This window comes from the organism of the source record quoted next, unplaced genomic scaffold (genome assembly GCF_019419815.1).
Source record: "Pyrus x bretschneideri cultivar Hongxiangsu unplaced genomic scaffold, Pyrus_bretschneideri_v1 Contig22, whole genome shotgun sequence".
In the NCBI taxonomy this organism is placed as follows: Eukaryota; Viridiplantae; Streptophyta; class Magnoliopsida; order Rosales; family Rosaceae; genus Pyrus; species Pyrus x bretschneideri.
Genome location: NW_025999524.1, coordinates 507,289 through 533,255, shown reverse-complemented (window position 1 = coordinate 533,255; position 25,967 = coordinate 507,289). Strand labels below are relative to the sequence as shown.

At 38.8% G+C, this 25,967-nt stretch overlaps 5 protein-coding genes across 7 annotated transcripts; 3 read left to right on the top strand and 2 right to left on the bottom strand.

The window, feature by feature from the left end:
* Positions 1–1,719: 1,719 nt before the first annotated feature.
* On the bottom strand, positions 1,720–6,863 carry LOC125477752 (glutamate--glyoxylate aminotransferase 2). 2 transcript variants are annotated; one of them, XM_048585174.1, is made up of 15 exons: positions 6,628–6,863; positions 6,451–6,503; positions 5,984–6,181; positions 5,712–5,777; positions 5,463–5,580; positions 4,793–4,874; positions 4,584–4,671; positions 4,297–4,455; positions 3,786–3,959; positions 3,556–3,687; positions 3,080–3,145; positions 2,915–2,979; positions 2,522–2,613; positions 2,281–2,437; positions 1,720–2,124 (listed from the first exon to the last, which is right to left on the bottom strand). In XM_048585174.1, the coding sequence occupies exons 3-15, from the start codon at positions 6,098–6,100 to the stop codon at positions 1,995–1,997; spliced, it is 1,446 nt and encodes a 481-aa protein (XP_048441131.1). In that variant the 5' UTR covers positions 6,101–6,181; positions 6,451–6,503; positions 6,628–6,863; the 3' UTR covers positions 1,720–1,994. The 2 variants fall into 2 exon arrangements, with proteins under 2 accessions (XP_048441131.1, XP_048441130.1); XM_048585173.1 differs by lacking the exon at positions 6,451–6,503.
* Positions 6,864–7,638: 775 nt separating this feature from the next.
* LOC103949835 (coilin) lies at positions 7,639–12,262 on the top strand. Of its 2 annotated transcripts, none has more exons than XM_048585364.1 (13): positions 7,639–7,941; positions 8,029–8,093; positions 8,193–8,474; positions 8,798–9,034; positions 9,258–9,327; positions 9,438–9,515; positions 9,849–10,116; positions 10,249–10,289; positions 10,543–10,740; positions 11,056–11,127; positions 11,215–11,361; positions 11,591–11,728; positions 11,806–12,262. In XM_048585364.1, the coding sequence occupies exons 1-13, from the start codon at positions 7,735–7,737 to the stop codon at positions 11,911–11,913; spliced, it is 1,911 nt and encodes a 636-aa protein (XP_048441321.1). In that variant the 5' UTR covers positions 7,639–7,734; the 3' UTR covers positions 11,914–12,262. The 2 variants fall into 2 exon arrangements, with proteins under 2 accessions (XP_048441321.1, XP_009359233.2); XM_009360958.3 differs by having other exon boundaries at positions 7,640–7,941; positions 11,587–11,728.
* Positions 12,121–15,709, bottom strand: LOC103949833 (protein-tyrosine-phosphatase MKP1). Its single transcript, XM_009360955.3, has 3 exons — positions 15,550–15,709; positions 12,696–15,444; positions 12,121–12,562 (listed from the first exon to the last, which is right to left on the bottom strand). The coding sequence occupies exons 2-3, from the start codon at positions 15,168–15,170 to the stop codon at positions 12,500–12,502; spliced, it is 2,538 nt and encodes an 845-aa protein (XP_009359230.2). The 5' UTR covers positions 15,171–15,444; positions 15,550–15,709; the 3' UTR covers positions 12,121–12,499.
* Positions 15,710–19,354: 3,645 nt separating this feature from the next.
* Positions 19,355–23,535, top strand: LOC103949836 (pentatricopeptide repeat-containing protein At1g13040, mitochondrial). Its single transcript, XM_009360959.2, has 5 exons — positions 19,355–21,406; positions 21,613–21,702; positions 22,161–22,356; positions 22,949–23,063; positions 23,207–23,535. Exon 1 carries the CDS (start codon positions 19,847–19,849, stop codon positions 21,392–21,394), a length of 1,548 nt encoding a protein of 515 aa, XP_009359234.2. The 5' UTR covers positions 19,355–19,846; the 3' UTR covers positions 21,395–21,406; positions 21,613–21,702; positions 22,161–22,356; positions 22,949–23,063; positions 23,207–23,535.
* A 268-nt stretch (positions 23,536–23,803) lies between these two features.
* Positions 23,804–25,157, top strand: LOC103949837 (NDR1/HIN1-like protein 6). Its single transcript, XM_009360963.3, has one exon. It carries the CDS (start codon positions 23,817–23,819, stop codon positions 25,017–25,019), a length of 1,203 nt encoding a protein of 400 aa, XP_009359238.1. The 5' UTR covers positions 23,804–23,816; the 3' UTR covers positions 25,020–25,157.
* Positions 25,158–25,967: the final 810 nt, after the last annotated feature.

Here is a 25,967-nt window from a genome sequence, read left to right as displayed (position 1 = left end):
GAAGAGTAAATTTGCAATTAACTAAGGTCCAAGGAACACTTTTATTCATTAATTAAAATTTCACATTATTTAACAAGAAACAATATTATTGAAATTGAAAATTGAAATGGTAGCTAGAAATACATTGGATCAGAATCCAATATGTTTTCATGTGTGTTTAATCAGTGCCCCCAATGGCAACATTGGAGGCAGAAGGGTGGAACTTTGCTACCGTCGCAATCGCAGCAAACCTCGTTTTCAGGACACTGCCAGTGGCAAACTGCAGATTCACTTACAATCGTAACCAATATCAGTCCATGCATGCAATCAAAATAAACAAAGTAAAGTGTAATTATAAACAATTGATTTTGGGGTCTTGTTGTTGACTTCAATTTTATCACCTTGTTTAGTTAATTGCTTTGATTGATTAGTTATTCGCTTGATTTTTTTTCCATTAATTTTTTTTTCGTTGACCTTCTAACCTAAGATCACGTTTGTTTCTTTTTTTTTTTTCGTTCACGCCCCCTGTCTCGATCTTTCTGCAAATTAATACCTAAGATGATGATTGTATCTTTATACTATGTACAAATATGGTATAGAAAATATAGTAAGTGTAACATTACTCAAATTTATGTGTTAAGTGGCTTTTTACTTGCCAAAGAAAACAGGAATCCATTTTTACTTAACCCTTTAACTTAAGTGTAATATTGTGGCACTGTCTCTAGAATTTTGTCACATTTTTTTAGTAAACTAATATTTTAAGCATTTGACTCGAAACTAAAATAATCTTGTGATTAACATGTAAAAAGCGAATTACATGTTATAGTTTGAGTATTTCTGAATATTTTCTTGATTGATAATTTCTAAAATTACAATATACAAATATAGTTTTAGGAAAGAATCCAATAGTTTGTTTGTTTGTTTGTTTTTTTTTTACTTTTTATAATCCAAAAGAATCCTATAGTTGACTCCTATGATTGATATAATTGATACAAAGCACGAAAGTAATATTTAGCTAATTGATACAATCAACACTAAGTAAGAAGGTAATCATTCCAACATATATTTTGCTCAAATCAACGTTGATTGGATGCTAATTTAGGCAAACATCTTATATGATTGTTTGACTTTTTCAACAAAGCGTAGGCTGGAAAATCAGGAGAATAAGAAGACAAGGCTAGAGGGGATAACGCTACACCAAAGTCAAAAGTGTGAACGAAAAAGGATAGTGTGGGAAGAGATTCTCCCAGGTCAATAACTCATCAGTGGCAATTGTCCAGTGAGCGGATAGTGAATCTTTTGAACACGTAGCAAGTGTTTATTGAACGATAATACTGCTAATACTAAATTTTAGTTGCACGAGAGAATCTCTACCACTAACATAGCAAGTAGTTTTGTTTTAGGTTTGCATTGGGGGGCTAGAAATAGAGGAGCTGGAGGTCGTCAATGGTGTGTGGGTGAGGCTGGTGAGAATAATTGCTAAAGACCTTGCAAGGCTGCTGAGCATATATCGCTATCCACACCTTTTTTTACCTTTCACTCCTAATTTTTCATGGTTCAATTAAATTTAAGAGTGTCAAATGACATAAATTAACACGTATATATACTTATAATCGAAGCATTCATTGTTTCAGGATTACTGTAGTGGTCAAGCTCGACGATCCAATCTGATCCGAATATCAAACGAGCCCTTACTTCCCAAGCTAAAAGGAAAAGAAGGGCAAAGCTAATAGACCCGAATGAGCAGTAAAGCAAGCTTTATTGAAGTATCCCATCACTGTTGGTCCCCATTTAACTTAAAGCTGGAATTTAGTGCTGTGCAATTTACAGTGGAGGCTGGAAAGCAGAATTACAAATACATACAATATTTAATATGTAAGAGGTGAAAGTAATTGTGGACAGAAGAAGGAAGTTTATATCGTTATACAGCCTAATGTGAAAAGTAGACACTTCAGAGTGGACAGACACTTTGCATAAGCTGGAGATCATAAGAAACCTTTTGATTTGCTGGATCTTTACATCCTCGAATATCCCCTCTGATCTTCGTATTGGTCCATGAACTCGTTGTTGAACTTCTTGAAGCTATCCATGATGGCTGGCATGTCTTCCTCAGCCGGTAAGATGGTTGTCCTCAAGTGGAACACCCTATACGGCAAAAAGGAAGAAAGTAAAAACAAATTAGAAACGGGTTTTTTGTATTGCAGTTTCATACATATGCGTAACTTATTACAGTAGGCGAGGTCACAGTTCAGTACATAGTATATACTCTAGAACTGAAGATTGCTAAAAGTGATTAATTACCCTTCTTTCTGTCCGAACCCTGATCCAGGGACGGTGGAAATGCCAGTGGCTTCCAAGAGCTTGAGACAGTAGAAAACATCGGCAACTTTTCCAGCCCGTTGAGCAGCCTCTATTGCTCTTGGTGGCAAGCGTATTTGTGGGAATGAATACATTGCACCTAAAACCAATTTTTTTAACCGTTAACAAAAACAGCCATAAAATTTTTGAGGTAAACTTCAACGAGTTGTAAGCAACTTTTTACCTTCCGTGAAATTACAAACCACATTTCTGCAGCTGTTAAATCCATCAGTCATTATCCTGGCTCTTCTCCTCAGAGATTCAAGGATTCCTTTGCTGCAGTCAGTAATTCAGAAACCACCATTATTTACAGCTTCGAGAGGACATCTCTTGATACCACTCATCACTAGTGTTCCAAATCCCATATCATATTATTGTTAATTTCACATAAACAAGAAATACCGATAGTTAACCATTTCACATCCTTGACATGAAAATGATGTTTAAAAGCTGCTTTAAAGCTTAGACCTATCTCAGTAGACTATGACTGACCATGGAAAAGCAGAACAGCTTTTACCGTTCAGTTTCCGTTTAGTTAAATACCAAAAGCCTTCAAGTATAGTTTTAGAGGGCATACCTTTCCCTAATAAACTGCTCATATGAAATATCTCCAGGTTTGGGAGGGTTGACCATCAGCCCCATCTGTATATAGACCAAGTAATTCCCTAATTTAGATACACAGTTTCGGACAGAGATGACTTCTAAATAGAATAGCACATCGAAATATTGTAGTTTCACTCACAAATATTTGTGCAGGAACATTTGGACTGAGTGCTATTGATGCAATCTTATATATCTCGTCAACTGTCTGCAACATGATATCAAGAAAATAAACACTCAATGAGCGTTGGAGCTTATATATACCGAATTGAAGAATGCTTGAATTCATTCCATTCTACAAGAATATTTCCGGATTAATTCAACACGCCATAAAAACACTAAATCAAAGTATGAAACAAAAAAAAAAAAAAAAAAAAAAAAAACCTTAAATTGCTCTAGTACATGTAACCTTAAAGTTAGGAGGCTTCTAGTTGATCAAATCTTAAACTTGTTATAGTCCCTACCTTTCATAAATTTTATAGCATTCTTGTATTTCCGTTAAGTCTAATCCTACATGCTTCTGGAGGCATACTCTGCGTATCCTCTTTTTGCAATCAAAATGTTGTGTTGGAAACTCGAGTATGTGATGCAAATAGGCAACATAGAGGAGGCACAAACCTTTGGAGGGATGTTTGTCATCTCAAAGTATCCACCCCGCTGTCCACATTCACCCCAGTATCCTTTGGAGACGGTGTGGAAAGAAACAAGCTGGACTTCCTTGCTTATAGGTAGCCCCATACCCATCAATACCTACAAGTATGATCAGAATTAAAGAATTACTTATCGATTCGAGCTGAAACTACAAGGAAAGGCACATGCAGCTAACTCTGGTAGCTAAGAGTATTTACCTTTCTAGAACTAATAAAGGGGCGCTCATCCTGGTATATATTTTGCTGATAAACTTCATCCCCAAGCAAGACTAGACTTTCATGGTAACAGAAGTTCAATATTTCTCTTAAATTAGCTTCACTAAGACACTGACCAGTAGGATTTCCAGGGTTTATAATCACCATTGCTCTTACCTGATAGTATTGCAAATATTTAGTTGGTAGTAAAAACCATGACATAAAGCCCAACTCCGTCATTGAATTGCAAACATAAGAAGAAATTGACATTTACTACTATATTCAAAAGGGAGTAGATATTAGCATCCAGGAGGTAAACAGGAAAATGTTGGAGAGGATGTTGCTCCTAAGGCATGCGAAAAAAAATCTGTACTGTATGAAGTCCGTATTGAAAAATTAATCAGCCTGCATAATGCAGGTTGATCCTATTCACCCATTCATGTAGTTTACTCCTAGTTTGAAAACACATTTCCTGCATTCTTCGATAAATAAGCCAGAGAAAAAGTATACTAACAGTGATTCCATTTGCACGAGCCTGTGCAACTGACTGGCGAAGATTATTAACATCAAGACCCCAATTTGCTGTTTCCTCTAGGTAATAAGGAACAAGAGAACCGCCAAACAGAGATATCGCAGCCGAATAGAGTGGGTATTGTGGGACTGGAACCAGAATCTGCCAGCATCCCAAATAAGAATATGTATGGAGATAGTATTGAGGTGCCAAGAAGAAAAACTGAACAAAAAGAGAGCATTTATATTTAAGTAATCTGTTATCTATCATCATTTAGGAAGATACATTACCCCATCCCCTTCACCACGGATGATAGCATTCAAGATCTGCATCACACCCTTGCTGGCACCATCGGTGAGATATATGAGCTCTGGGTCACTGTAATTGGGGCCCCAAAAATTAACAAGCAGATTAAGTGACAACTTCAGAACCAAATTAACAACTTTATTGCCTCTGGGAAAAAAAGAAGGTAAAAGGATTGATATCTAGCAACCAACACCTTGGATATCCATCACGTTTCTCAATGAACTCTGCCACTTCCTTCCTAACCCCTGGAATACCTCGGGAATCACTATAAGCACCTACACATACAACGTGAAAAAAATTGTTCATTTACAGACTTACAGTTGATAAAGGACCTCTTAAACTTTGGCAACCCCAGAAACAACTTCTCAGCTATGCTTATTGCAGATAATGGGGATCAAGCAATTTCATGTTTATAATAACCGGCAATAGCAAGTTACCAGGTAGGACGAAATTGATGGAGATATAACATAATAATTGCACCAACTATTGACAAGATAAGATGTTTATCTAGCTTTTAAATACAAAATAAAAGTTCCAGTTAACATGGTTCGGTCAGATACTGAAAAAATTTGATCATCGCCACATGAACATGAAATGGATTGGTGATCAGTAGGGCAGATCATTGTGGAGAAACAAAAGGAAATAGATCTTATAAGATATGCTAAATTTTGAAATAAACTGAATATGTCCTTCAAAAAGTTAAGATGGCAGCACCAGTTAAATTATTTAGCAGGTGTGCGAGTGTGTGTAATCAGCTTTTGGGAGTTTAATACACAAAAAATCATTCTTCGGTGCATTGGATATAGTCAAGTTCTTTTCCCATGATACCATCACATGAAAGGCAGGTAAGGTAAAGTGGATACCTAGACCACCCGAAGTAATTGAAAGATAATGTTTAGCTCTTGAAATTGCATCAGCAGGAAAGAGCAACCCTACATTAGGGTCATCTAACAGGAATGGAGCTTGGCATAAAGCAACCACCTGCAATAAAAGATTACTTGGTCAGAACAAGTTTTACGGACAATTTAAGTGAGCAACTCAAACAATTCAAACTAAAAAAAAGTGAGTATCAGCTTAGCAACGAACAAAAACTATATGAGAATATGAAGAACCTGGCGAGGGAAAGTCAGTGGCTTCTGTCCTAGAGCATGAGGATTCCCAACATTTGTGAAAATAATCTGCAGACAAGAAACTGAAATAATCAGACAGCACGAAAATTTGATAGAATTGTCATTGGGACTATTAATCCACTTAAACTCTGTTCTGTTGCGACAATATGTTAAGTTGATTGCAGTTAAGAAGACATGCAAGGCAATTTTACAAGGGTGAAATCCAAGAAAAACCGCATTGCCAAACAAAACCAAAAAAGAAGTGGTATCTGTACCTTCTTTCCTTCCTTCTGAAGCTCAGAAGCTCGAAGATACAGCTCGCCTCTAACAGCGTACTGAACCTTCTTCACGTTCTCATTCAGTGACTCATAGTCCAATGCCTTAAGGGGCATGATGATAGTTTTATGTTCTAAAAAGTTTTACTCAATGCAATGAGAAGGTACAGCAGCCAATTTATGCACTCACTCCCTAACCTGCAGATTTCGGAGTAGGTTAACAAAAACTAATTCACTGAATGGGCTAATCATCCTGATTAACAAACTAAAATCAAACACCAGCATTAATATGAGCAACCGCAATCACAAGTATCGAACCGAAAGCCTAAACAATTACATCTCAACAGATGAATCCTATAAAACCTGGAAAAGATGTAATATTTAGTTCAGAATCGCCAAAAAACACGACACCCCAAATGCAGAAAACCCAAAAAGAAACGACTGGAGTCGGCAAGTAGTAAAATTACAGAGAACCAATGAGGCACCGGCCACCGATCACAGATCTTCACCAAAACCGAAACTTTAAGTAAAACACCAACCAAAAAGCAAACCCAGTTAGCAGATTAACACAGATAATAACCCAATTCACCGAAAAGCTCAAAACAGAAAGGAGGAGGAAAATCAGAAGGGTACAGCCGCCGTACCTGTGAGCTTTTGGTCTGTGGCAATTGCAGAGAGAAGCAAGGTGGGCAGTATAAAAAATGAAGGGTTTATTATTATTTTATTGGGGTGTGGATCAGAGAGAGAAAAAACGTTACATTATTTTGTGGCAGTACATGAAGTGACTGCAATGGCAGCTGCAGAGCCACTGAAAATTTATAAACGGATTATTGGTATAATTTTGCCAAGGGAGAGGATAAATCTCGTGTCAGAAATGTGGTGCAGCTTTAACACTCTCACTCCTTCGGCAGATAACGAGGGCCTTTTGGCATTCATCTTCCTTTTTCTGGCATTGTGACTGGGGTGCCGCTGTCGGTCTCGCTATCGGACTAATTGACATACAAAAATATTTTTATATTTTAAAATATAAAAATATTTTCTTTAAAAACGCTATAGTTACTTTAAAACTACTTCTAAACGAGTTATTAGTCGCCTAGAACTCTTGGTCTAAAGGAGCTCGTGGTCCCCTAGAACTCTTAGTCGCATGGATATAGGAAGTCTCAGTAATTTTATGTACGACGTACTTGAGAAATAAAATTATAACATACTGAAAACTTTAAAAGATGAAGGCGCGAGAAAAACATCTCCTACACATTTATTTTCATCCCTAATTAGGTTTCAAGAACAAGTTCTTTGACTATTAGGTTTCAAATATAGCAGTTAAGCTTAATTGTTGCTGGCCTCTACACGTGGCAATCAAAAACAAAAATAAGTGGGCCCGATCATGCCACATCAGCCAACTTAACAAATTTTTTGATGGAATTGACAAAATGTGAAAAAGTAAAACCAAAATTGGCAAAGTGGCACAAGTTGAGTTTTAGAAATCAAGGTAGATTAAAGTGGAGTGTCAAATAGCATAGCAAAAAATAAGGTGGAAAATCTACGATGGCAGTTCTATTCAAGCCCAAGGGGCCCATAAATTAATAGTAGTCGATGATCCAGCGGCCTAAGCCCAGGCCCATACCCTGTTAACACTAGCAGAACAACTGTTAACTTAATTACTGTTCAACGGAGAGCTCTGAGAAACCCCAGTGAGGGTTTAAGAAGCCGAGCGATTCCTTCCGCGCCCTCGCTCTCTCTCTCATCTTCCGATGATGACGACGACGACGACGGAGGGCGTGAGGCTGCGGGTGGCATTCAAGGAGCGCCACATTCTGAGCAAGTCACAGAGAACACAAGGACTCAGGCGGAGCTGGATTCTACTCAAACCTCACCACCGCACCATCTCCGACCTCGCCGCTTATCTCCTCCACGCTTTCGACCTCCACAGTTCTTGCCCCGATGGCCTCCTCATCTCGGTAAGCATCCGCTTCCCATAACCTAATTCCCAAAAAAAAAAAAAAAAAAAAAAGAAATTTCAAACGCAATTTTAATTTTTTTCGCAGATGGATGGGTTTGTGCTTCCGCCTTTCGAATCTACCTCCATTTTCAAGGATAAAGATATTATCAGGTCAATTTTTGCTTGTATTATCGGAAAATGTGGGGGCTTTTCAATTTTTTTTATAATTTTTTATATTTGGGTTTGTGTATTGATTTTTTATTTGAACAGTGTGAAAAGGAAAGAGGGCACATTGTCTGAAATTGCACTGCTTGATGATGGAACAGACGCTATTGAGGTGGAGGAAATTGTGGAGAGGCAGCCGATGAATACGCGTATGAATCTTCTGGCTAATGAGGGATTCGAAAAGGAGACTGGAGGATATGATAGTGATTCGGAAGAGGATGGACCTGACCATTTGGAGGATTTATTTCCCGTTGAGAATCCACCTGACAACGGTTCAAACGGACGGTCCAAGAAAAGGAAGCGTTCAGATAAACCTCAGAGTTCAAAGTATGTATTTTTACTCCATTTCTGAAGAGTTATTTGCAATGGCATGCGCGGAATGCACCTTTTGTTTATCTGATAGAAAAATTGTGTAGTATGAGTTGGTGTACACGTTTGTATTGGAGATATCATCACTAGAACTTCGTTTTGATTGTGACTTGTGCTTTAAACGGAATTAAACTGAAATGGTTATTTCTTTCATTGCAATCTATATCAGTGATATTTTGGACAATTTAACTGGATCCTATATGTTATTATGTATTTGGTTAAGGCTTTTATGATATTATATGCAATTACTGAGGCACGTGACTTGCCTATATATATCTCAGGAGGAAGAGAATTAAATCTTCTGCTACCGAAGAATGTTCAGGTTTACCTGAAGGCCTTCAGAATGATGTCTGTGCAGAGAAGAAAAAAAGTTCTCATCAATCTTGTGTTCTCACCAGAAAGAGACATTCCAAGATGGACAAGTCATTTACTGTTGAGGATGGACTGGATAATTCAAGCACCCGTAAAACTGATGAAAGAATTGATGGAATAAGTAAATCAGTGCCCAATGGAAAGAGGTAGCTTTCTGGCCTTTTTGTATATATGATGAAAGGCAAAAAATTCTATTCCAGTTTCATATGTCCCGCACTTGAGTCTAGGTTGGGTGAGCTAAAATGTGCTAGCTAAACCCTATAGAGCCAGGTTTTTAGAAATTTATGTTACCAAATTTCTGTAAGACCGTGAACATCTAGTACTCACCATTTTTTCTCATTTTTTCTTTTCCCTAATTTTGTTTGATAGATCCTGTCAGCTTCAAGAGAATAAAAAGAAGGGTGTGGTTTCATCTGAAACGCCTGGTGAAAGTAAAAAGGTAATAGTTATCACTATAATCTAGATGTACGTGCTGTTTGTCATACAATTTTTTTATATCAGCTACAAGTTTAAATTCATTGAGCTCATTTTTATCTTTTTTTGTGCCAGCTTCCTAGTAGAAGTGCTCGACGTAAAAAGGCCAAAAGGCAATGGTTGAGGGAAAAAATGAAAGCTGAGAAGGAAGAGGTAATGTGGTGTTACTGGTGTATAAGATGATAAATAGATAAAGATTCCTCTTTCACACATATGCACCACAAATACACTTGTGTACACACCTCAAAATAGTGAGGATGTTTCACAAAATATTTAGCTTACCGTCATGAATGTTGTGTATGTGTGTGTAAATTTGAGGGCTAGCATCATAAATTGGTATTTTGAAGTACCTATATGTCCTTACGAGAGGGAGTATTTGGTCCTTCCGCTTAAGTTGATTTTCTGAAGTACCTATATCTGCTTTTTGCAAGAGGGACTACTTTTTTCTCCCGAAATAAAATTGACCTATAGTGTTCCAATTTGCAGTTACATCAGACGCAATTGCTCAAAACAAATAATCAGCAATCTACGGGTAAAGATAATCAGAAATGTCCTGAAGAACACCAACAACCAAACACAAACAATGAAGAAGTGGAGGAACAATCGGACACAGATGGTGGCGGAGAGGATGAGCAAATGAAAATAGATAACAATGAAGTAGTTGAGCAACCATACACAGATAATGATAAAGAGGATGATATTGTTCCTGTAGTAATTAGACCAGGACATATTCGATTTGAACCCCTAGGAAAAGGTATGTATGGGTCCCATTTTTGAATAGACAATTACTTGTGGCATTTGAGTTTATCAATTGATTTTATGGGTACATACTTCATATTATGGATAACTTGTTACTACAATTATCTGAGGTGTGTACTTGTTTCAGTGGACGAAAATCAGCCTATTCAGCAGAAAAGAACTCCAGTGGTATGTTTCTCTTCTTTAGATCATTATAGACTTTTCTTCTTCTGAAGGGGCTACTCTGAAACGACTCCAAAAATTTCTTTCTTGAAAAGTAAGATATAGGGTCTTGGAGGCTTGAAAGAGTTTGTTAATTGGCTATGATGGGACTCACCAACTGATTCTTAATTTCTTCCTGACTTTTTTTTTTATTTTACATTATGACTTATTTTATTGAGATATGTGATTTCTTTATATTTGTATGTCCTGCCTGCTTCAGGAAATTTTTCGATGGAATGGAATAACCAGCAAGAAGAGGGGTCAAAAATGGGGTATGGAGAAAACATCACATTCAAGAACAAGCGACTACAACGATCTGAATCAAGAGTCACCTGCAGTACCGGATATTGAAAAAGAGATTCCGGTGAATGATCACATAGACTTCAATAAGCTTGAGCTTTGTACTACTCTACCTAAGGTTTGGTGCTTTCCTTCTTTTCATGTTGCTTCCATGAACATTAGTTTCCCTCATCATAGGAAAAAAATATAATAAAAATAAGAGTTATTTGCAGTTGGCTTTGTACTATAAAAACCTTTCAGTTGCTATGCTTTCTTATATCTGGTACTTATATCTGGTAGTACATCTTTTGCACATGTAGTTAATCTTCTCGAGTTGAGAATGTTCTCGACCATGTGAAAGTGCTTTTCACATCAAGTCAATTTAATCCTTTATATTGCAGTTATTTTAGCATTGAGGAATTAAAGGGATAATTTGCATTCAAATGTGTTGCAGGAAGGTGATCAAATTGCATATCGTTTGATTGAATTAACATCGTGCTGGACTCCTGAAGTTTCCTCATACCGAGTATGACTCTTTAGTCTTTATCTTAAATTTCTGCCTAACTTTTGTGAACATAAATTTTTTCCATCAGAGGTTTCCTTGTCCCTGTAGGTTGGAGAAGTGTCACAGTATGACCCTCAATCAAATAAGATTATGCTAGTACAGGTTCCAGAGTATCCCATTGTTTTTGCGGGGACGGATGAGGCATCTGATGTAGTGCCAGATACATCCCTTTACGGGCAAGATCGCTCTCTAGAGGTACGTGAACTACCACCTGTCATATTGTGTTGCAAAGTGTGATACATCCATTTACTGTTTTTATGACCAATATTTGTATGATCGAGTTATATTGATGCCAGTACCGTCATCCTACGACCTTTTTGTAGTTATATACACCCATCTTTTATCAGTCTAGCAGTGGCTGTGATCTATTGCTTCATAGTCTTTGATTGCTAGCATCTGACAAGTTTTGATCCTGTGAAGGTAGATTATTCTTCACTTTTTGATGTCCGCATTTTTAAGCATGGCAACCTCAACACAGCAAAACCAGTCACTGGAGATCAAGATGTTGCATCAGGATCCAGGCAGCTCGACAAAGACATGGAAACTCATGCTGCTACAAGAGGTGCAAATTAGATTTCCATGTCCGTGTCTTATACGAAGAATTTGAATATGATTCGATATTCTTGTTCACACATGTAGAAAATGGAAGGGCAAGTGCATGGGATGAAATCAACCAGGCATTTAATGCTAAGAAGGCAGAGCTGTCGCAGGAGGAGAATGGTTGGAGTAAAAACGATGGTTCGGTGAGGAGCTCATGGTCGTATAGGGGGTTGAGAGGTAGCGCGTTAGGTCCAGTAGTGGCTCGTTTGAGAGCGCAAGGGCAATAAGGACCTAACAGCGGGTAAATGTCTCCTACATCAACTGTAGTCCATAGTTTTGTGAACTTAGAAGAAATAGAATCCGACTTTCGCCTTCAAAATAGTATTTCCGGTGTGTGTAATGTGAGGTTGTTGGTGCAATTCAAGGCCATTTATTGTATAGTGTATCTACTTTCATCGGAGTGTCCTGAATGGCAACACCTTTGGTGCTTTACAGGGGGGAAATGTATATACTTGATTCGCTTATTTCAATTGATACAATTTATCTGCCTTGAAAACAAAACTTTACTAATAACTTCTATCAGCGTAACGCCGACTTGTTCTCTGTACATGTTTCCGTTACCACTCCATACATCGCTCAAGCAGGTAAAGAGGCACTTACACTGCCCAGGATGCCAACTCCCCTCATGATCCGCAACTGATTCATCCCGAAATCCCATTAGCTTTGAAGACCACGAATCCACAACCTTCGTAAAACCCGATTCTTCCAATTCTTCTAGTCACGATCACGTTTCCTATATTGATATACGGTTGAGATGGATCAGGAACTGCTCTGGCTCCTCACCTTCTCTTACTATCTGCAGACACCATAGGCATTCACGGGCAAAGATTAGATATGTTAATGTGCATTAATCATAATACGATTAGAAATTACAGTAGCAATCATGTAAAACAGAGGAACAAGGAAAACAAAAACTGTATGGTAATTACCTGTACAGGGGCATTCATCGGCAAACCCATGCGATCAAGGAAGTTGTGTCCTGTGGCCTCCCAGTGAAGATGTCTATCCTCACATGTCGGACTTTGCCCTTCCTCATGCAAAACTTCGCGTCCCAGCCAGACAAATAAGATACCAGGATTACTTGTGCCTGCGCTCGCATCTGGAGCTGGCAAAAGATACACTGATCCAGAATGAAGTTTGTGAGACCGATGCATCTCCACTTTATTCAAAGAAGGCCACTGGTACAAAACTGGGTTGATCGCTTCTGCAGCTTGCGTGATCCTTTCACATTTCAAATCATTTCCATGGTGACTATTGTCCACGTCTAACATAAGCTCTTCTCCGCTGTTCACATTTTCAGATTGGTTGCAATCAGTGTCCATTGCATCATCACCTAAGTCAGGTAAGGAGAAGGACCATGAGCGTACCAGATTACTCGGAACTTTCGGTGATTCATCAACCGGAGGTACCAACATTCGAGGTGGAGGATTACTGCCTCTACGCTCCGCAATAGAGGGGGAAATCCCCTTACATGGCAAGCCTGTATTTGTCACTTCCAAAGTACAATTAGGCGAAAAGGCATCTGTAGGCGAAGAGGGAGATTTTTTGAAAAGTAAGCTTGAGTTATCTGCCAAAGAAATATTCTTAACATGAGATGGATCTGTGGAATCGAAGCTGGAAGGTGAAGGCTGTTGAGAAGACAAATATGACAAATCTGACCAATTAGAAGATGAGGGTGAAAAGGTAAATGAACTGGAGTAATCAGAGGTTGAAGGAGAGAGTGTCGGGGATTTGGAGCTAAACTTAGGACTTCTGTCAGGAAAACAAGAAAAAGAATCTGGTGAACCACAAGGAGTTGTAGGTAACAGTAACTTATCGGTCAGAGGAACGAAGCGTTCTACCTCTCTAAAAGTATCTGTTACCCTACGTGGGCTTTTATTTGGATAACCTTCAAAGGAATCTGGTGAACCACAAAAATGACGTGATGCTGATAATGGCGATGAAGGCTCAATCGGGGAAACAGAGGTTTCTGCTTCTTTATGAATTTCCACAACCATATCAGATACATCAGATGGGGTAGGGTTACGGTTCACCTCAGATGTGATCAATTCTTTCATAATTCCGCTGGCAAACTTTTGCCGCAATCTACCCCATCCATTTTCTCTGGCTGGAAGGCAAGTTTCTGATTCGGTATTTGATACCGAAAAGGGCGGAACAACCCCACCTGCAAGTGCCTTATGGAAAATTTCGAAATCCAAATCATATTCAGCAACCTTCCTTTCACCCACCGGAACACAGCTCGCTGCAGAAACCTGATCACCTGCGGAAGAAAAAGTTTCTACCTTTTTGGCATCTATCTTGCTGGAATCTTCTGCTAATATTCCACTGGAAAGAGCATCCCAAAACTCCAACGGTTCTTCACCTTCATTGATGTCCACAATTGGACCCCTTGCCCTCTCATACCGGATGACCTGAAAGGCAGCTGCCCTGGCATTATCTGACATCCTTGTATTGCAATCCTTTCCAATCCAGACGTATATAGCAGATGGAACATGCACAATGAACGCCCCACGAGAGTCGAGTCCTTGTGAACCTGGATGTCCCAACGTCTTTGGCACCAGATGAAGAGGATCATATGATGAATGTGGGGCCATCCGATACATCCTTAACATGGAATTTGGGCTTGCAGGCACAGCATGTACCCTCTTCTGGCACTGAAGGAGTTGACAAGCAAAACCCACATTCGGGTTCGTCACCCCTCGTGCTGCCTTCACATACTGGAATGCATCTTCAAAGCTGTGGCCCTCCCTCCACATGAGGTATGCAATGACCAGAGAGTTGGACCGAGACACTCCCTTACAACAATGCACAAAAACTCGCCCGCCTTGCTTTCGAACATCTTCAAAATAATCAAACACATCATATAGTATACTCGTAATGTCCTCCGATGCGCTATCTCGCAACCAAAGTGTCTTGTACACAAGATCATTTCTGAAATACTCGGGAGAAACAAACCCAACACAGTTCAGCACATGAGTGATCCTATTCTGCCTCAAAACCTCGCGGTTCTTAGCCACCGCATCACTTCCCAAGTATATATGATCAGCAATTCTAGAGCACTCTTTATCGAAAAAAGCAAGCTTATCCTTCTTAAACTCAAATTCTCTCCCAGGTTCTTCTAAATTCGAGTTCGGAAGCGGTTTAGCTGACCCTCTCGGGGTCTGCGGTTGAGGCCAGACCCCGAGATCATCAGAACCTGCCCGCGGCCACTCCTTAACGGTATTTCTGGCTATTGAAAGGGGCTGAAGTGGAGGTAGGCATGACCTCACCTTACTATTCAGTTGTGGCCTCGGATATGGATTGTTGGGCTTAGAGGGTGACCGGTCAGACCACGAAACCGACCGCAAATAGGTTTTCCGGGTAGTATTTCCGGCGAGCCGGTCTTTCTCTTCTTCCCCTAACATCTCAAAGTTTCTGACAAAAATTCTAAAAACTAATTGATACCCATTGAAGGATACTTCCAGGAAATAACATAGAACCCATCAAGTTGAAATTTTTGGCGTAAACAGTTGGTATTGAAATTTCAACCCCTCTCTCTCTCTGCTCTTTTTCTCACCTAAAACCCTTGACCGCCTCTCTCTCTCTCTCCTCACCTTCTCTCTCTAAAGATTAGAGCTTTTCAACGTAGAAAGTTGATTCAGAAGCAAAATTCAAACACGAAAACGACCGAGTAAAACCCTAAACCAGTAGAGACAAGCAGAAAGTTGGAAGGAAGAAAGAAGTTAATTAGGATTTTTATTTTATCTACTAAATTAAAGTCGGAATTTTTGAAGAGAGACTTACTTGGAATTTCGAAAAATGGAAAATATCTTTTCCAGCTGAAGAATCGGTTGGTGTGTGGGACAAACTTTGAAATCCAGTGGAGAAGAAGGGGAAAGCATGGAGGAGACTGAGTTTTGGGAGAACGAGTTGGACTGAGTCATTGGTTATAGACTAGAAGGGAATGGGTCAAACTGCCACGTCGTCCATGATCTAATAACAAGCAATGCATGCGAGTTTTGTGATGTCATTTGTATAAGGATAGTTCGGACCACCGAGAAAATCTTGTGCAGGAATATGACACTCAAATTACGTGACTTGTAAGACAGATCCTACAAAAGTGGGAGCTTTTACGTAATTTCCATACCAGTGTGGGTAGATGTATGAATTTTAGAATGTTACTTGCGTAAGTCTTCCGTTAGCTTCAGTTACTTTATATATTTTTGGTAAAGTTTATTTTCAAGTCTTTTTAGGCTTTCTTCTACGTTTTTGTCTTGATTTTTTGTCTCATAATCGCATATTCTAATTAGAATATTTGTAGGTCTTTCGTTCACGTGTCCAAACCATTTTAACCGATTTTCTCTCATCTTATCTTTAATTACGATCACATGATTTTTCCCCACTATACAAGATAATTAACATGGTTATCAATTTCAAAGCAAGTCTATTCATGGATGGCTATGGCGTTGGAAATGAGAGACCAAAATTTAAGCGCTTAGCCAAATATTATATAAAACACTAATTCGTGGTCATGGATTGTAGGAGCAAGTCAATTTAAACACTTGCTGGTCTTTTGAAGAGGTGCTTTCTTTTTTTCTTGGTCGCGCCATTTCTGGAAGGCCTCAAACTGTTCAAGGATTCCGAAACCCTAATACTTAACGAGCAAGATAAACCGTCACACAACAGCGATAGAGAAAGAGAGGTCAGGGACGGCAGAGTCGGAAATTCCTACTTCCCGATCAGAATCGAGCAGCCAACAAGCATAATCCCCACCAAACTCCATTAATCCAAGTTGCTGGGAGGTGCCAAGTGGTAATTCTCCGTTGGCAATTGGTATTTTGCAAATATCATAGTTCCAATTAAACAAAAATATGTGGCCAGAAATCGACAAAATTGCCTTGCTGGTCAACCACGATTTGTTCAAATTTCCAAACGAATGGGTTCGATCAGCGGTTGAAAATTTGACCCAAAGTTTGATTAAGTCGAGATTAACCAATACTCAATTAAGACAGGATTAAAGATGAAGTTTCAAAACTTCGCCTGCTAAAGTAAGTCAGGGGTGGATTCCTCCAATATACTGTCTAATAATGGAATTTTATTTTAAATGTGATATGAACTTATACATCTTTTTTACTTTGTTATATGAACTTAAATTTTAAGCGATTTGTCATACCAACTTTTTTAAATCATTAATTTGTCATTTCACCTTTGCTCCGTTAAGTTTTCCATCCAAAATAAATTATGTATTGTGTACATTTTAGCATAAAGAATATTATCCAACTTTACCATAGATCCATAGTTTGGAGGGTCCGTAATGATTCTACATTTGTAGTCATATTTACTTTGAAACAGAGAGAAGTGAGTGCAAGTCGTTCCCTTTTTCCAAGGGGAAAACCCTCAAATTCTTGTATACCAGATCAACCCCTTTTTTGTATTTTTTTGATAAACCTCTGAATTATTTTTGTCGAAAGCAACTTGGAGAGTGAGATATTGAAATATCTAAAATAAAACACAAGTGTCTTGCAAATGACCTTATTTTAGACTGAAAACTTAACGGAGTTAGAGTAAGATGACAAATTAATAATTTCATAAAATTGGTATGATAAATCTCTTACCATTTTAATCATATGACAAATTTTTAAAAAATGTATAAGTTCATATGACATTTAAAATTTTTTACTCCAAAAGCATGTTTGTTGGATTTTATACACAAATGGTGGACGTTATATTTTTGTTTTGGTGAGAAATGGACGTGCATTATTGTATATGAACAGTCTAAGACCCTTTCAGCTGTAGTCAACGTCGGTTGCACCAATAGAAAAAAAAGAAAGAAATAATTTTGGCAGAAATAGAAAATATTGGGTCAAGAAAGGTGGCCAAGGAAAGAAAAAATCAAATTGGTCTTCTTCTCCGGTCCCCTACCCAACACAAAGTTGTATTTTATACACGAAGGTTATGAGGGACAAATGAAACTATCATCGGTGCTCTTAGGAAATGCAGAGTCAATTTAATAAGATAAATGTTTGGTGATGTAATTTAGAAAATTACAACATCTTTAAAATATGCTGATAACTATTTTATTTTTAATATTCATTATTTTGTTAAAAATTTTGAGAGAAATGAAAACATTCAGAAATAACAGCATACGCAAAGAAAGTGAAAAAAATGTATATGAATACACAAAATGATAATTAACAACAAACTATTGATTCACTTTCTTTTTAGGTTTTGTTTCATACATTTCATTTCTCCATCGTCCCTTCCTCAACCTCTCATTCACTACTTGTACATTATCTTTGTTTGCTTAAAAAAAAAAAGGTTTGAAAACATAATAGTTATTTTACAAGCCAAAAAAAATTAAAAGGAAATTGTAGTAATGATTTCTTAATTTTAACACAATTGCAGTAATGGTCTGTCAACTAAAAATATGTGACCACTGATCCCTTAACTCGTCAAAATGTGCAGTTATGATCATTTTCGTCAACTTCGTCAAGAATTCCATCAGAATAAGTCACTTGTCATGCATATGAAAAACCAAATGGAAAAAATTGTCCAATGGTTCCTCAACTTTAACTCGATTGAATAAATGGTCCCTTAATTTTAATACATTGGAGCAACGATCTCTTAAATTTAACCCACCATTTCTATAATTTTCTCAAAAATTAATTACAATACCGTAATTACAAATTATTGAACTCAGACAGATGATCCAAACTCCTCTAAATTAGTCACTTAAAAACAAATTTTATGTTTATCTCTCAATAATTTCACTACTTTGTCCTTAAGCGAAAGAATTAATATTTGAAAAATGTTCTAACTATGGATAAGGTGAAAGCTCGGTTTTCCACTTGTGTGTGAGTTGGAATACAACTTATACATTGTAATCATGCACGACCTCTTATGCTTGTAAGCTAACTTAATGAGACTTTCTAAGATACTTGAAATTGTTTGTGTCGTATTGCCGATATATTTTTTTCCGATCTAGCGGATGGAAAGCAAGAGTCGAACTTTAAAAAAGAGATACGACTAAAGTTTGTAGATGCAAATGGTTTACACTCGTACAATTATTCAAACCTTTTTTTTTTTTCTTTTAAGAATATTATTACGAGGCAGTGATATGACTGACATGCACCATTGGTCGTATAGTTGTCTCACATCACATTCCAAAAATAGGATCATGCTTCTGAAGTTTTGTTTAACATTATTGACGTGTTTACTTATTTAGAATTTCAACAATGGATTCGCATTCTCTTCAGTTATTTCAACACATGTATGTTAAAAATTAGAATCAGTCAAATTTATGGTTTCTTATGTATTTACTAATACACAAGAACTCAACAAACAAGTGGCACTCATATTACAACTTGTAATTCAATACTTGAGAAAATTATTAGAGGAGGAACTCCTCTCATTCCGATTCCTTCTTTCTTTATTCATGATTACACCATGGGCAGTGATATCCACACACCCACTTATACTTCTCACATACCATCTTAATTTTCGATCGTTAGATCGAACAAATAGCAGAAAATCAATGTAAAAAAATTAACAATGGTGTATGAAAAATAAAAATAGGTCTTTGAATAGCAAATTCACTTCACCAAATGATGTTCATATCAAGCATGTAATCATGTCATACTTGTTTACTATTAACAAGTCCGCATGCAAAAAAGATTGGGCCAACACAACCTAGTCTTCAAAACTCAAAGCCCAACTAAAACCCAACAGAAACATAATTAATTCCAAGTCAGCCCAGCCCAAATACAAAGCCCAACAAAAAATCCTTAAACCGAACAAACCCAAACCCAAATCCACCCACCCTCTCCTTCCCCGCGCCGCATTGCGTTCATCGTCGCCATTGTTGAAACCAGGTGGCCTTGGCATTGGCAGCTGCCATAGCTATACCTCCTATCGAATGGCTGTAGCTATACCACCATTTTCTGGAACCGACGTCGTTTCACCTGCGGCTACACCTAAACCCGCTCTTCCTTCCTCCGTCTCCTTTTCTGGGGTTCTAGCCTCCCATTTCCCTCTCCGCCGGATACCATACATTCCGACGCATTAGGTTCCTCGACCGTCTCTGCTATGCATTCACTCTGATATGTATCGAAGTCTTGGCGTTCACCGCCTCATATACCGGAGCCGCATAGCTTACTACGTGAAAACTGGCCTCATCGATCAAGCACTCCAGGTGTTCGACGAAATGACCCACTCGGACTGCCGCGTTTTCAGCGTCGACTACAACCGCTTCATCGGCGTACTCGTCAAGCACTCGCGTTACGATCTCGCCGAGCACTACTACTACGAAATGGTGCCGAAGGGATTCTCCTTGGACCCGTTTACTTACTCCAGGTTCATTTCTGGCCTGTGTAAGATTAGAAATTTCACCCTCATTGAGAAGCTTCTTCGAGACATGGATAGGATTGGGGCATTGCCTGACATCTGGGCTTTCAATATATATTTGAATCTTCTGTGCCAAGAAAACAGGGCGGATTTTGCTTTGGAATTGTTTCATAGGATGGTTGATAAAGGAAGAGAGCCGGATGTTGTATCGTATACTATAATTATCGATGGGTTGTGTAAAGCTGGACAATTTGATATGGCAGTTGATATTTGGAATGGTATGATTAGGAAAGGGTTTAGGCCGGATAACATTGCGTGCACGGCCCTGGTTGTTGGGTTGTGCAAGGGTGGGAAGGTTGATTTGGCTTATAACCTTGTCATTGATGAAATGAAGGGTAGAGTCAATTTTAGTAGTTTGATTTATAATGCTTTGATTAGCGGGTTTTGTCGTGCCGGTAGGATTGATAAGGCACAGGCAATCAAGTCATTTATGAAGAGAAATGGGTGCGAGCCGGATTTGGTTTCTCACAATGTGTTGTTGAATTATTGCTGTAATGCATTCATGTTGGAGGAGGCTGAGAAGTTGATGAAGAAAATGGAGAGGGGTGGGATGGAACCGGATGTGTATAGTTATAATCAGCTTCTCATGGGCCTTTGTAAAGCTAATAGACCAGATAAGGCGTATTTGTTGATGCGAACTAGGATGGAGCCAAAAGGGTTGTGTAATGTTGTGTCATATAATACCATCATTACAGCATTTTGCAAGGCAAACCGTACTGGAAGTGCTTACAAACTGTTTGAGGAAATGCGTAACAAGGGCACTGTGCCAGATTTGGTTACATTCACTATTCTTATAAATGCCTTTTTAAGAGAAGGTAGCTCAGATATAGTCAAGAAGCTTCTTGATCAGATGACAGCAATGGGTCTGTTGCCTGACCGTATATTTTACACCACAATAGTTGATCATTTATGTAAGAGTGGGAATATTGAAATGGCTTATAGTGTTTTCAGTGAAATGTTAGAGAAGGGAATCACCCCTGATGTGATTTCATATAATGCTCTCATTAACGGGCTGCTCAAGGCTTCTAAAGTGAGCGACGCTATGAATCTTTATGAGGAAATGCAGACTAGAGGATGTAGCGCTGATGAGGTAACTTTTAAATTGATAATTGGGGGTCTCATAAGGGAGAATAAGGTTTCAGTCGCTTGTAGGGTATGGGATCAGATGATGGAAAAGGGCTTTACTCTTGATGGAGCTTTCTCCGAGACTCTGGTTAATGCCATCAATTCAAAAGATGCTGCATGAAAATGCTAAATGGTTAGTATGGTGTACAAACCCTTTAGTTTTTATGTTTATGTACCAATAAGTGTCGCTGCAGTTTTATTGTTCAGTTGTATAAGTTTTGGTGCTTATTATCGATAAACTGTTAAACCTGTGATGCTACTGACCTATTTTTATTTTAAGTATGGTTTATTGGTTGTGATGATTATGCTATCTTACTTACGGACTATGGTCTATTGCAGAGTCCATAGTTAGAGGCACTTTTTAGTGAGGATTTCACCTCATCAAGCCCGGTCCGTTATCCTCTTTCTGGCAAGCTACAAACAACTCAGGTGCAAGCTTATAGGATTCATTTATGTATATATATATATTTCCATTTGATATGAATACAAGTACATGTATTCTGCTGCTTGTGAGTGTCGTCAAACAATATACATGGGTGTGTATGAGGGAATGTTGGGGTTTTGGGGGGGTGGTGAGGATAATAAGTCTTAGATACCCAGGATATATTCATTTGTCCAGTGCTTATGACAATTTATATTTCACCGTCATGAAAAACTGACATTGAAACTATCAAAGTAGAAGGATGTGAGTATTGTGGTGGTTGATGGTTGAATAATAAAATCATTGGTACAATGCTGCATTTTAGGCACAACCTTTGAAGGAATTGTTGCTTCATGATTATTTGTTTCTAAATTTCTATGGCCTTCATAATTGTTTTCAATGTCTTCTCACCATATTCTTGAATCTTGTCATTGGTCAATAATGTTCTTTGTGTTCATTTAAGCAGGATTGGGACCTTGGATTTGTTCAGCCCGACGTTTTTAAGAGGGCAATGCTTATCCATATATGATTTGTCTCCCTAACTTGACGCATGCAGTCTGCTTAGAATGCCAAAAAGTACTTTAGCCTACTTTGTTCTTTTCTTTTACCCGGGGAACAACACGTAATGCAAGTGGGCTTTGCAAGAACCAGACTGCTGAACGGTAATTGCTTACCTTTACTCTTTTCTCAGAGAACATTGTTATTGACTGTCACCCCCAATTGTCTAAGGAAGGTAAACTAAAGAGAAACCTAATGAAGATTTCAGAACTGCATATTGATTTTGTTCCCTATTAGTTTCTGGACTAATGAATTCAACCTTAAGCGTGGCAGAGTTCTTCGACTTGATTATATGCCTAGTCTTTGGTGTTATCTACCAATATAATTCTGAAGCAATCTAGAGTTTTGATTCTTGTTTTCTTTTTTCAATGTGAGATGAGATGATGTAAGTGAGTGATCATATCTGATTGCTCAAGAATTTGCTTTCGACTTCATGTTTTATTAATTTGAGTATGTCGTTTATGGGGCACAATACCGCATGTTTTCTGTTGTCTCTGCTTGAGATCTATGCTGCATTCCTTATATGAATAAGCTGTTTGACCAAGCTCTCTCTCTCTCTCTCTCTCTCTCTTTCTCTCTCTCTCAGTGATTGTTATTGTTTTTTATTTATTTATTTTGAGAATAACTCTATCCTAATTAGTAATTACATTAAATCCCTTATAACTTTTTTTTTTTTTTTTTTTTAAATTTTCTTAGGGTGCACCATGACCTTCATGGACATATAGCTCACATGCAGAGGCTGCAGATCTATTTTAAGAACGCCAGCGTGAGAGCACTATCTATCAAATTTGGGCATTAAAATTACTCTCAAGTATGACTTCTTATTCGAAATGCAGTGATTTTTGGACCTACTGCCACTATTCTCTTGCCCTCTTTTTTTTTCTTTTACTTGCATTGGATTATATTCTAGCAGAATTTTGATTGATGCTATTTGTATTTTTCCTTCGCATGTAGGGACTAACAGAAAGAACAACAAAATTTTTTGGCCATGTCCTGAAGAAAAGCGGATTAAAGAATATGAAGACTCGGTTTCCTTTGCCATGCCGGGGTTTTGAGGATGGAAGAAAACGAAGAGAACTTCCAAGGAATCACCACTAGTTTTCACAAGTATAACACAACCGCCGACAAGGTGCTTTTCAAATACTTGCGGCATTTGTTATAAGCCAGAGCCCGAGTCACATAACATCTCCGGTAACGGTTAAAGATGTTCTCTGGTCATGAGCAAGTCAGTGTTGAATGGTATATCTGGCAGGAAGTGTTTATATCCAGTTGAAGTTTGCATCTTCTGTAGCATTTAGCTTTTAGGCAAGCTGGATATAGGGGGCAAATATGTAATTTTGCTGCCACTCTAAAATACACAGAAGCACTTGGACAAAAAGTTGCCACCAGAGATTGCTTGCCTCCTGTGCCACCTACACGTTGATTCTTTTCCCTTTCATAAAATCATCCTTGAAGTCCTCTTCAAGTTATTCTCTCACACCAATTCCTGAGTATTATTATTCCGCATCCGCATCCGCTCCTCCATGCTTCACTTCTTCATTTCTCAGTACTACTCCGTACCGCCATGCCTCGCCCTGGTGACACCAACCCACATTTTGTCCGGCCATATCCGTCACAAACTCCAGAACAACTTCCCCAAACATCTCCACACGGTCCATTGGTGCCACTCCCACAGCACCATGGCCAACACCCCGCGCCACCCAACCTCAGACCAGACTGGCCTGGACCGCATCACCCTGAACCACCAGAAGTCGAGCCAGAACCAATACAATTTGAGCAGGTTCGCCGGCCCCGGTCTAAGCATCAATGGCGGCATTCCAACCCAGCGGGTCCATTGGTGTCATTTCATCCACAATTCGAAGAACAACATCCGCTGACAGACCAGCAAACCCTACCACTAGTTCCATCAGTGCCAACCCCGCACCCTGATCATGAAGACCACCATCCTCGGAAAAAGCATCAAGGCCGGAAAACCCAGCCTGTAGTTCCACCCGTGGCAGCTCCATACCATGATCACGAAGGCGAACGACATCCTAAGAAAAAGCATAAAGGCCGGAAAACCCCACCTCTAGTTCCAACCGGGCCTTCCCCGTACCATGATCGTGAAGACAAACAGTATCCCTCGCCACACGGTTCACAAGGGCAGCCGCATAGCCGACGTACTCACCCGCAGGGCTTGCTCATACCACGCCCTCAACAAACCAACGTCTTCACATGGTCCGGAGCCATTTGCTGTGCAATTTTTTGGGTTCTCATAATCATAACGGGCCTAGTGGTTCTCATAATCTATCTTGTTTTCCGTCCCCGGACTCCGAAATTCGACGTCTCTTCCGCCACGCTAAACGCCGCGTATCTTGACATGGGATATCTTCTCAATGCCGACGTTACAGTGCTGGCAAACTTCACCAACCCAAACAAGAAGGTCAGCGTCGACTTTAGCTACCTGAGCATTGATCTATATTACGGAAATACCCTCATTGCCACCCAGTACGTAGAACCCTTCTCGGCAGAGAGGAGTCAGTCCATGTTTGCAAATGTTCACATGGTGGCCAGCCAGGTGCGTCTCGGAGTGCTGGAAAGCCAGAGGCTTAAGAAGCAGATGGAGAACAATCGGGCGGAGTTTGAGGTGAAGGGGTATTTCCGGGCACGAGCTAACTTCGGAAAGATCCTCCGATACTCGTACTGGTTGCACGGTGACTGCAGAGTTGTGCTCACTAGACCTCCTGATGGAGTTCTGGTGACTAGAAAATGCAAGACAAAGCACTAAGCTAGCATTTGGAATTCCATCCTTTTTCTTTTTCATCTTTTCTTTTTTCTTGGATTGTGTTTCAAGCATCGAATTTTCGCCAGTTACTTCCAAATTTGTTTCATTGACTTTCGTATTCATATTGAGATCCCGATTGGATATTTTTTTTTTTTTTTTTTTTTTTTCACGAAAAACTGTTTCACTTCAAAATTAAACAATAAAAAAGAGTTTCGTTAAAATAAACAAAAAAGAGTTCGGTAAAAAAAAAATATTTTGCTTATTCTAAAAGTAATGGACCTTCATATAGCTTTTAAAAGCTACTTTCATAAAATGCAGGATTGAACTTTTAAAGAATAATTTTAAGAGAGTTTAAACGAAAAACCGGCGGTACTGTTTAATTTAACAAAAAATCATATTTTTACACTAAAAAGTCAAATTTGGTACTATTCACTTTACCCTTTATTTTGTTCTTATCGTTAAAACTCAAAGTTTTCAAGCTCTTTTTTTAGTTTTCCAATTACTTGGGAGTTTTAACGAAAAGCCCGCGGTATTGTTCATTTTAACGAAAAACCACATTTTTACACTAAAAAATCAAATCTGGTTACTATTCACTTTACAAAAAAATATATTTTCAATTCCTTTAATACGCTTAGTGTTTAGAAATGACAATATTTATCACTCCACATATATTTATTCCTTGTAGAACAAAATGACTACCACCACTACCACCGTCACCACCATAACTACCACTATAGACATAACCGTCACGACCGCAACCACAATCACAACCACAACCGTCACCATTGCCCCCCTACCACCATTTTTAACTTTGCACCCCAATCACCACACTCAACCATGGGCAGCACCACCATACCCCACCATTTATGCTCCAATTACCACCACAGCTGTCACCACCACTGCCCCTCCATCGCCACCATCCCCTCTACCATGCCCATTTGGTCATTATAT

What these genes read in the sequence shown, in the direction of transcription:
- LOC125477752 (XM_048585174.1), bottom strand. Translation starts at nt 6,100, where the DNA reads ATGCCCCTTAAGGCATTGGACTATGAGTCACTGAATGAGAACGTGAAG. An exon ending in TTCAGAAGGAAGGAAAGAAG is followed by an intron (nt 5,778 to 5,983) that starts GTACAGATACCA and finishes TCTTGTCTGCAG; the next exon opens with ATTATTTTCACAAATGTTGG. An exon ending in CTCGTGCAAATGGAATCACT is followed by an intron (nt 3,960 to 4,296) that starts GTTAGTATACTT and finishes CAATACTATCAG; the next exon opens with GTAAGAGCAATGGTGATTAT.
- LOC103949835 (XM_009360958.3), top strand. Translation starts at nt 7,735, where the DNA reads ATGATGACGACGACGACGACGGAGGGCGTGAGGCTGCGGGTGGCATTC. An exon ending in GATAAACCTCAGAGTTCAAA is followed by an intron (nt 8,475 to 8,797) that starts GTATGTATTTTT and finishes TATATATCTCAG; the next exon opens with GAGGAAGAGAATTAAATCTT. An exon ending in AGCAGAAAAGAACTCCAGTG is followed by an intron (nt 10,290 to 10,542) that starts GTATGTTTCTCT and finishes TGCCTGCTTCAG; the next exon opens with GAAATTTTTCGATGGAATGG.
- LOC103949833 (XM_009360955.3), bottom strand. Translation starts at nt 15,170, where the DNA reads ATGTTAGGGGAAGAAGAGAAAGACCGGCTCGCCGGAAATACTACCCGG. An exon ending in CGATGAATGCCCCTGTACAG is followed by an intron (nt 12,563 to 12,695) that starts GTAATTACCATA and finishes TGGTGTCTGCAG; the next exon opens with ATAGTAAGAGAAGGTGAGGA.
- LOC103949836 (XM_009360959.2), top strand. Translation starts at nt 19,847, where the DNA reads ATGTATCGAAGTCTTGGCGTTCACCGCCTCATATACCGGAGCCGCATA.
- LOC103949837 (XM_009360963.3), top strand. Translation starts at nt 23,817, where the DNA reads ATGCCTCGCCCTGGTGACACCAACCCACATTTTGTCCGGCCATATCCG.